This window comes from Gossypium arboreum, chromosome 9 (genome assembly GCF_025698485.1).
Source record: "Gossypium arboreum isolate Shixiya-1 chromosome 9, ASM2569848v2, whole genome shotgun sequence".
NCBI lineage: Eukaryota > Viridiplantae > Streptophyta > Magnoliopsida > Malvales > Malvaceae > Gossypium > Gossypium arboreum.
The window spans coordinates 79,732,609-79,743,081 of record NC_069078.1 but is presented as its reverse complement, the minus strand read 5'-3'; the positions used below and the strand labels follow the sequence as shown (position 1 = coordinate 79,743,081).

At 33.2% G+C, this 10,473-nt stretch overlaps 1 protein-coding gene across 2 annotated transcripts; it reads left to right on the top strand.

Moving 5' to 3' along the window:
• The first annotated feature begins 1,774 nt into the window (after window positions 1-1,774).
• LOC108456579 (probable LRR receptor-like serine/threonine-protein kinase At1g67720) lies at window positions 1,775-9,592 on the top strand. Of its 2 annotated transcripts, none has more exons than XM_053018979.1 (15): window positions 1,775-2,343; window positions 3,679-4,210; window positions 4,382-4,887; window positions 5,065-5,197; window positions 5,315-5,386; window positions 5,492-5,560; window positions 5,637-5,708; window positions 5,905-5,973; window positions 6,534-6,688; window positions 6,777-7,024; window positions 7,722-7,848; window positions 7,918-7,986; window positions 8,085-8,271; window positions 8,485-8,575; window positions 8,795-9,592. In XM_053018979.1, the coding sequence occupies exons 1-15, from the start codon at window positions 2,259-2,261 to the stop codon at window positions 9,128-9,130; spliced, it is 2,751 nt and encodes a 916-aa protein (XP_052874939.1). In that variant the 5' UTR covers window positions 1,775-2,258; the 3' UTR covers window positions 9,131-9,592. The 2 variants fall into 2 exon arrangements, with proteins under 2 accessions (XP_052874939.1, XP_017610615.1); XM_017755126.2 differs by having other exon boundaries at window positions 1,776-2,343; window positions 8,440-8,575.
• The last annotated feature ends 881 nt before the right edge of the window (window positions 9,593-10,473 follow it).

Here is a 10,473-nt window from a genome sequence, read left to right as displayed (position 1 = left end):
ATGGAAAGTGGGGGTTTCCTTACTCTTCTATCCTTCGTCCTCGTTTTAGTCAATACACACATAAAACAACTACTTGAATCTTCCTTCTACTAATTATGACTTTGAATATTTATCTACTTCCATTCATATTATACTAACAAATGGTTGAATCAATCTTTTTTTAATTGTTAATATTCTAAAATATCATGCACTCACTTGAAGACAGGTTAATGGTTGTTAACCCCTCCCCCCCTTTAGTTGCCTTCTTTTTCCAAGTCTGTTCCGCCAGCTCTTTGAATCACATTTCTAAAGTCATTGTATTTTATTTTTATTTTTAAATAAAAAAAAAAAAAAGGTACAAATTTGATATAGTTTCAACTTCTAGTAGTCAATATTGGCAGTTAATAAAAGAGTTAATTATATTTTTCATTTTACTTTTGAATAAAGGTTGACTCTATATTGGTTTTTGCTGAAGTTTGTTATTTCATTGAATTTTGCTATTTTAATAATTTGAAGAGAACAATTAATAAATTAATTCTATTGTTAAGAATTAATATAATGGTAATATATGATAGACTTGATTAGAAAAGAAAAGAAAAATCAGCAACAGTTGGAGTAATGATCAACGGTTGATAAGATCCACATCCCATCCCCTATACTTACATCAACGGTGTATGTTTCAAACCAGGCATTATTTTATTTTTCTAATCCTTATTTTAGCATAGTTTTCTTAACATGGAAGAATAAGCTATGATTTCAACCTTGATGTTGATGGTAGTCGCATTATTTAACACCAAAACCCATATTTAATCAAGACCACATATATTATTCCATTCAATTCATTACATAATCTTCAAATTTCAACTTTGTTTTCATGGAAAAATTACTCTTTCACATTAACCAAATTAAATTTTACAATCACACTTATATTTTTATAACTACTGCATGTAGCAATTAATTACTCTTTTTATGAATTTTAATGCATTAAAGGCAATCATTTATCAAAAAGATAAAAACCCATAAATTTATTGTGCCCAAAATTCCCCATATAGTTTGCTTTATGACCCCTCAGTTTTTAAAGTTTCACAATTTACCCATATTTGTTTATTTAACCCTATTTATAAAATCTAAAAATTTTACCATATAAAATAGAAAAGGCCCCTCCACAATACCAAAATAATTAGAATCATGTTAATGAGTTGATATGCATCAATTTTCATGTAAACTTCATCTCATAAATTATTATTATCTCGGAGGATATATGAAATCAGTTTCGACTTTGCTTCCTTTATCTTATCCCTATATATTATCACTTCTTCATTTTTCATTCCTTTTCTAAAAACTATCCTTAAAAAGTGAAAAAAGAACTTCATTAATAAATATCAAATTAAATTAAAAATTAATTAGAATTTTTTGAATTGTTAATAAAAACCAAGACATGGAATGTAATATTATAATAAAAATTACCAAAAATGTAGGGATTTCTTTAACTGGTTAGAGCAATTCTTATGAAATACAAAAATCACAAATGATTCTTTTTAGTAAAAAACAAAGGAAGACTAGTTGATGATGACAAGCTGCATATTATAAAACTAATGGTGGGATGGATCTTTTGTCCTTAATCAAGCCCTTCAAAAATTGGTGATTAAGATGAACAAATCTCTTCCCTTCATTTTGCTTACTTTGTTTACGATCGACCCTTGACTTGATCTGATCTGATCAAAGTCTCTTAAAGAGTCCACTTCCATTGGTACCCACAATTTTCTCATCACTCTCTCTCCCTTTCCATAAAGATATCAGAAATAAAATAAAAAAAAATTTATTATATACATAAAAGATAAAGTTTCATGCTTGAGTCGATTAGCATAGGAACAGCAACCAGCCAGCAAACAAAAAACATACAAAACCTCTAAGAAAACCCCAAAAAAATTAAATAAAAAAAAAGGAAAAGAAAAAGAAAAAGAATCATCTTTTTTTCTTGAACACCACTGATTCTCTCTCCAAATGATTCATATTTACTTACTCTTTCTTTCTATTTGTAGCTGACTTCAAAGTATAATTGCATAATATGGGTACTTGTGAATTTTGAAATTTACTATTTCTAAAGAGCATCAAAACCAGATTTTCATTTTTTATTATTTTTTCTTTTCTGGGTTTTGTATTTTAATATATATATACAGTCACAAAGAGCTCTCTTTTTTTAGCTGTTGTTTCTTTCTTTTTGCCACCATTTCTTTTCTTTTTCATGGTCTCTCATTTTACCATTTGTTGCCTTCACCATGGAGATGGAGAAAAGGCTTCTCTTTTCACTTCTTTTATTCTCCCTGCTTCTTCTTTTGGATTCCTCTTCAGCTCAGATGCAAGGTATTTCCTTTTATTTATATTTGTGTAGTTATTTAACAAAATGGGTTCTCTTTGTTCTTTGTTTGCAACTTTCTCCATGTTTTGTGAAATTTATGCTTTTCTTGTGATATGTGGTTTAAGGGCATCGATTTTATGGGTTATCTCATATAATCTCTTGTATTTTTAGGCTGTTTTAACCTTATTAATACCTCATCTATTCCTCTAGAAAAATGTATCAATCTTGGGATCATTCTGTTTCAGGATTTTAACTTTGGGTTATATTTTGAGTGATATATTTGTTTTCTGTCGTCATTTTATCTTTATAAGATTGCTATAGTGAGCTATTAGGAGTGGTTTTATTTTTAGTGATTTGAACTTCATCTAGTGTAGCTAAGCTAACAACTAGTTATCTTTTTTGTGAAAAGAAAATTGTTTGCTCTGTTCTTATTTTTTTAAGATGTTATATGTTAGAAAATATTGACCATTGTAGATGAGCAAAAGAGTGATTTGAACTTCATCTAGTGTAGCTAAGCTAACAACTAGTTATCTTTTTTGTGAAAAGAAAATTCTTTGTTCTGTTCTTATTTTTTTTAAGATGTTTTATGTTAGAAAATATTAACCATTGTAGATGAGCAAGAGAGGCAACGGCTATGGCCAGAGGAAGGCAGAAAATCTTTCTGGTTTTGAATTTGTGAAAAAACTGATGCATAGTTGACTGCTTACGTGTGTCAGAGGAAATTAGAATCCTAACCTATTGACCCGATTTCTGATAGAGAGTCTTGTTTTCATTATTGATGAGCCAACTCAAGGAGAAAATAGCAAAATTTAGTCATTTGTACAACGATTTAAACAGTTCCAACAATCTGTATTTTGTTTGATGACCTTCATACTTCATGGTTTTAATGATCTGATGGAGAGTTATTTGCTGTTTGAGCTATTTTAAGCATAATCCCATAACCTGGGGAACATGCTTGCAACCTTACAACATAGGATAGAAAAAAAAAGTATGATGCAACCAGGAAAGTTTGATTAAGTTAAAAAAATTTTCTCGTCATGATATTGTCTAAATCACATTAGCATACACTTAGCGCATTAAGAATGAAACAGTTGTAAACCACAAAGTTTTGGTTTATTTATGGAGTTATTACAAGTAACTGTACATGTGGTGTTAGAAAAAATGCAATTCACCTGTAAAGTACATTTTCAAAATTAAGTTTGACATCCTTTAAGCCAGGGGCCTTTCTTTTCCACCTTCATTTGCCCTTAGTTTGGACCATGGTGCGTTAGGTCTAGGATTTGGCTGGTGAGGTCTAATGGAGTTGTGTGATTTCTAACAAATCTAAACATATGAAACAGGTTTTGTGAGTTTGAATTGCGGGGGTGATGGAAATTTCACTGATGAACTTGGCCTCTCGTGGTCTTCCGACTATTTTCTTAATTATGGAGAAACAGCTAGCATATCTGTTTCGAATGAGACAAGACAGCAGTATATGTCACTCAGGCATTTCCCTGCTGATTCAAAGAAGTACTGCTACAAGCTTAACGTTGTAAGCAGGACTAGGTATCTTGTAAGGGCAACTTTCTTGTATGGTAATTTTGACAACAACAATGTTTATCCAAAATTTGACATTTCCCTTGGGGCTACTCACTGGTCTACAATTGTTATATCGGATGCAAATACTATAGAGAAGGCAGAACTTATATTCCTGGCTACCAGTCCTACTATTAGTGTCTGTTTATCCAATGCTACAACTGGACAGCCATTCATATCTACATTAGAGCTTCGACAGTTCAATGGTTCAATCTACTACACGCCATTTGAAGAGAACTTTTACCTTGGTGTCTCTGCTAGAATCAACTTTGGTGCAGACAGTGAAGCTCCTGTTAGGTATGCTTGGGCACATTTTTAAATTGCTGTTAGATAATGAACCGTCAATGACCAGCATTTAAAGTGACACGAAGAAAATTGATATATACATTTATGGGAATTATGTGAATTGTTTCCCTTCCATAAATATTTGTTTTACAGAAGATAAAATAAAGTATAATTTTTTTTCAGGTATCCTGATGATCCTTTTGATAGAATATGGGAATCAGATTCTTTGAAGAGAGCAAACTACCTTGTTGATGTTGCTGCTGGCACCGTTAAAGTCTCTACGAATAAGTCAATTTACATTAGCAGTACTGAAATGCCTCCTGAAAAAGTGATGCAGACTGCTGTAGTTGGTACAAATGGATCATTAACTTACCGCTTGAACTTAGATGGTTTTCCCGGTTTTGGCTGGGCGTTCACGTACTTTGCTGAAATTGAAGACTTGGCTCCAGATGAGTCCAGAAAATTTAGGCTGGTGCTACCAGGCCAACCTGATTTGAGCAAAGCTGTTGTTAATATCCAAGAAAATGCCCAAGGAAAATACCGTGTCTATGAACCAGGATATCCTAACATATCCCTTCCCTTTGTATTATCATTTAGATTTGGGAAGACATCTGATTCTTCCAAGGGGCCACTGTTGAATGCTATTGAGATAAACCGGTATCTGGAGAAAAATGATGGTTCTGTTGATGGTAAGTAAGATTAAGTTTCATTCAATAAATATGTATTATGGAATGCACTCTTTGATTTGATTCTTGGGATACTTGGTTTTTCGTCTAGATTATTAATTAGACTTTGCTATCTCATTTTGATTTATTATGAAAATTATAATCACAGTGCCTCTGAAAATAGGTTCTCATGAGTTGCAGGAATGGTGATTGCTAATGTGGTCGCACTCTACCCATCAGCTGATTGGGCACAGGAAGGTGGTGACCCTTGCTTGCCTGTTCCGTGGTCATGGGTGCAGTGTAATTCAGATAGACAGCCAAAGATAGTGTCAATGTAAAGATTCATGCCACCGGAGATTCTTGTCCACTTCTGTTAAATTGTTTGTTTCAGTAATATCTGAAACAAATACGAATACATTATGACTTCTTTTATTTATTTGGTGCTTGGCAGCCTTTTATCCAGCAAGAATTTAACAGGGAACATACCTTCAGATTTTACAAAATTGAGCGGTTTGGTCGAGTTGTAAGTTTCAAACTGCATTCTTTCCATAGCTGGCTATTTAATTCAATTGGTTGAGACACCCGTTTTACCCCCTAAAAACTCTTATTTCTTATCTATTCCTTACAGATGGCTTGATGGGAATTCCTTGACTGGTCCAATACCAGATTTTACCGGATGTGTGGACCTAAGGATCATGTAAATACTGAGTGCTCTTTTCTTAATTGTGATATTTTTGTGAAGAATTTTCTGACTAAGAATTTTTCTCATGTAGTCATCTTGAAAACAATCACTTGACGGGTGAGCTACCTTCATCTTTGATGAACCTACCAAACTTGAGGGAACTGTAAGTCACTCCAACTTGTCTGTTGTTTTGATTTTGCCTGATAGAAGTTTCCACAGTTTACTAGTGAAATTCTAAGATGTATTTCATGCATTAGTTTCTGCTCATTTTCTATTGCTTTAGTTATGTGTCATTGTTTTCCATGTTGCTTTCTAAGAAAAAAAGAAAGTCTTATATAATTGATGCTCTCATGATGCAGGTATGTGCAGAATAATATGTTAACTGGAAGAGTGCCATCAGGCCTTCTGAGTAAAAACTTGGCTTTGAAGTGAGTATCATAAAATGTAATTGAAATTCATTAACATGCTTAATAATTGGTGTGTCATAAGTTCATCTTAGATGTATAGAACTCTTTTTTTGGAAATGGTATATCATTACAAGCTAGTTTTGGAGATACGTGAGACCATTGTTTGAACAGAGTTGAATATATTGTTTGAACAGGATTTTAATGTTCTAAATCCCCAGATAGGTGTTATTATTGAAACTTCTTCATGAGTTGCCAGATAAGATGCTATAGAGTCCCTGATAAGTAAATATTAGTGTTTTGAATTTGCACTCTTTGCACTTATTATTGTTTTTTGGTTTTCTTCCCTTGTAATGATATTATCGAAGGCCTACTCCTAATCTTCTAATGAATAACAAAAGTTGCTCAATAGTAGCCCGTCAAGGAATCCTACACAAACTGCAAATATGTTCTATCTTCTAGTTGGTAGGCAAAGATATACGTATATTTTGGCTTCCCTTTTAACATTTTTTCTCCTTTCATACTAATATATGCTTCTTTGTTAGTTTAGCACAAAATATTTACTAACTACTACTTTCCCGCAGCTATGCTGGAAATATTAACCTTCATGAGGGGGGTGGAAGAGCAAAGCACCTTAGTACTATTATTGTTGGTTCGTCCGTTGGAGCTGCTTTTCTGCTTATATCTACGATTTTGTCTTGCATTATTTTGCGCAAGGGGAAGAAAAAACATGAACAAGGTATGGAACCAGGTTTTTGAAAGTTTGGCTTTGGCTAATCTATTGCATATCTGGCTTGACATGCTTAATTTCTTCAAATTTATTGCAGAACAATTTCATCATCCTTTGCCTATTCAAGGTCAAAGAATTGCTTCTTCATTGAGTAACGCTCCCACTGAAGCTGCCAATTGCTTTACATTACCGGAGATAGAAGATGCTACAAACAATTTTGAGAAAAAAATTGGTTCTGGAGGCTTTGGAGTTGTATACTATGGGAAAATGAAAGATGGGAAGGAAATTGCGGTAAAAGTTCTCACTAGTAATTCCTTCCAAGGAAAGAGGGAATTTACAAATGAGGTAAGTTTCAAACCCTTGTTCCTCATTATGGAGTTTTGCTGCTTGTCTGTGGTGTTCATGAGTTTTGTTATTTTGGAACTTTTCTGACAGTTGTTTAATCTTTCCCTTGTGATAAAGATCAAATTCAAAATAGTGGCATGAGAGTTGTTTGATCATTGAACTTGAAAGAATAATAGCTAAGTTTATTCATTTGAGGCTTCTCATATATAAACCTGTAGTAGTCGGTGTATTAGGTTTCTATCTCCTTGATGTTTTAAAGGGAATTTCATCCATTTTTAAGGGCTATTTAGGTAAAGAACATCACATCAGATTCTAGGCCGTGAAGCCGGGCAATTCGGTAATGATAGTCAGATTTGAAGTGACTTTATTATTTGACTAGGATGCCTTCAATTCTTTATCATGTATGGGTTCTGAAACGAGCTGACAGGATGAAAATATAAATTTTCATACAAATTATGAATTTGTTAGAACTTAGATCCATTCGATGAGTTTTACTGATAAACCTCAAGTGAATTGGTAGTATGCAAGTCTGCTTTCAGTTGGAAACTTTTCTTAAAAGGAATGTTTTGCTGTAATATGACCTTTTCTTTTCTTGAGAGAGGGTACTGAGGCTTTTAAATAATTTATGCTGCATTGATTATTTATTTCTAATTGGCCATTTGAAGCTAAGATCATGTGAAATTGACTTATGGTGTAGGTAAGTCTTCTTTCAAGGATACATCATAGGAACCTGGTACAATTTCTTGGATATTGTCAAGAAGATGGGAGAAGTATGCTTGTTTACGAGTTCATGCACAATGGAACTCTTAAAGAACATCTTTATGGTAAATTCAATTATTCTTAGGTTAAACCTGATATTGATTGAGTGCTCACCAATGTGTAAATATTTGTAGGCCCTTTAACACGGGAACGTGGTATCAGTTGGATAAAACGCCTTGAGATCGCAGAAGATGCTGCAAAAGGTATTCAAGCTAAGGGACTAAATTGTAGTTTCTCTGTGCAGAAGTTTCTTGCGTTGTTCAAGTATTGAAAGTTTGATTCTTTCAATTCCTTTATTCAGGGATTGAATACCTTCACACAGGCTGTATTCCCGCCATTATACATAGGGATCTAAAAACTAGCAATATTCTTCTTGACAAGCACATGAGGGCAAAGGTTTCTGATTTTGGGCTTTCAAAGCTTGCCGTAGATGGAGCATCACATGTGTCAAGCATAGTTCGGGGAACTGTGGGGTACTTGGATCCTGAGTAAGGCCTTGCTTCTACTAAATCCTCCTTTCTTTTGTTGAAATCATTTAAATGACTGTTTGCACTGATTTATATATAAGAAACAAAGTGGAGGGATTTGTCTTTTAGATAAGTGTTATCATGCAAAACACACCAAATCTACTGTTGCTGAATGCTTTTGGTGCGCAGGTATTATATCTCCCAGCAATTAACGGATAAAAGCGATGTTTACAGCTTTGGTGTGATTCTTCTAGAACTGATGTCTGGTCAAGAAGCCATATCTAATGAAAGCTTTGGCGTTAATTGCCGAAACATTGTCCAATGGGTAATTTCATATAGTTTCACAACTATCATATAAATATATAGTTTTTCATAACTTCTGAACCTCTAATTCACTTTTAACAGTAACTAATAGTATACAACAGCAATGACATTGTTCAAAGTGTTACTTTATTTCTCTATATACTTTCCTACTGCTGCTTATGGTTTGGAAAATGAATTGAGATATTCATTTGTTGATTTCTTCCAATAAATAACTTTGCAGGCAAAGTTGCATATCGAGAGTGGGGACATTCAAGGAATCATTGATCCTTACCTCCGCAATGACTATGACATTCAATCAATGTGGAAGATAGCTGAGAAAGCTTTAAATTGCGTGCAACCTCACGGACATATGAGGCCATCGATATCGGAAGTTCTCAAGGAGATCCAAGATGCCATCCTAATTGAAAAGGAAAGTATGATGGTTAGAGAGGGTAACTCGGATGAAATGTCTAGGAACTCTGCCAATTCTTCGTATAACCCTGGTTCCTTGGATATGATTGGAACTGATAATTACCTGTCATTGGATGAGTCCATTGCACGGCCGGTTGCACGATAGTCCGTTGTTTGTCCATGTACAAAGAGGCAATTCCTTATGTTTTCTCTTCTTAAATTCTTTGTTATGTTGCCAGAATCTTCAATCATGCTCTAGCCTGTAGGAAATTTCTTCTGCAATCCACCCTAAATAGCCAGGGAAGATAAAAAAGAAAAGAAAAAAAAAAAAGATGGGATGATGATACCATGGGACAGAACAGGTCCAAGTTTGAGCTGGTCATTTTTGAGGTTGTTGCGTAGTATAATTTTATTGCCTTCCTTGCATGGAATTAATGTTCATTATATGTGAACGGAAAAGGGAAAAGAAAATATATGACATGGTTTTCGTCGTGCTTAGATTGCATGGGACATGCATGATTTGGCTTTCATCATGCATGGTAAATGTAAGATTTAAAGGTTTGGAACCATCAAAAGGATAAACAGATGTTCAACATGGTTATGAAATAAACGTGGTCAAATTCTGTAAGATTTTTTTTTTCAATATATTCATTAGAGTGAGTCTAGTGATTAATTTTCCGTGTTTTGTAGGTTGATGAAAGAGATCAATTTTGTCAAATAATTTGAGGTAGTTTATTCTTTTCTAACATATGATCAAGTGACGAGTACCTTGAATTTGTGTTTTACGATTGACGATTATTTTACATGGATAAAAAAATACAAAAATTATATGATTTTTGAATTGTAAAAAATGTTGAGGTGTAATGTAACATTATTTTTTTAGCAAAACATAATCTTTACAACTATCCAAAAATTTTTCTCAACTTATATAAATAAATAGATAATATGTTTCAAGTATTTAAATTTAAGTCCTCTTGTATTGATAAAAATATTCATATTAATTGAGTTAATAAATTTTTTTGGTGAAATGAATTAAAAAAGCTACTAGTTGGTAACACTCATACAAGCAAAAGAAAAACTTTTAGACTTGCCATCCTCTAAGAGATTTTGAACTATATCAGGAGGAACATGAAAAAATTGTAAATCAGCTCTAGAGGATAAAGCTCTTTTTGCCAATTAATCGGCAATTGCATTTTTTTTTATAGCGTAGAAGTTAAAGGTTTTTTTGAAAAAAAATACTCTGAATTCGCATAATCAAAGCCGAATTTGCCATAGCTGAAGAACTTGCGTAAATGACCCAAATAACGTCCAGATTATCCGAAAGATAACATTACTATAGATTTACTGATTAAATTTATCTAAAATATCTTTTACAATTTGACCAATAATGAAGGGGAACGAGCGAAATTAATATACTATGCGGTTAGATTGTAAGAGGAACTTGAAGATGATGTTCAAACCATGCGATCTTAATTTGAAACCACTTGTTCTAAACATTACAATCTTATT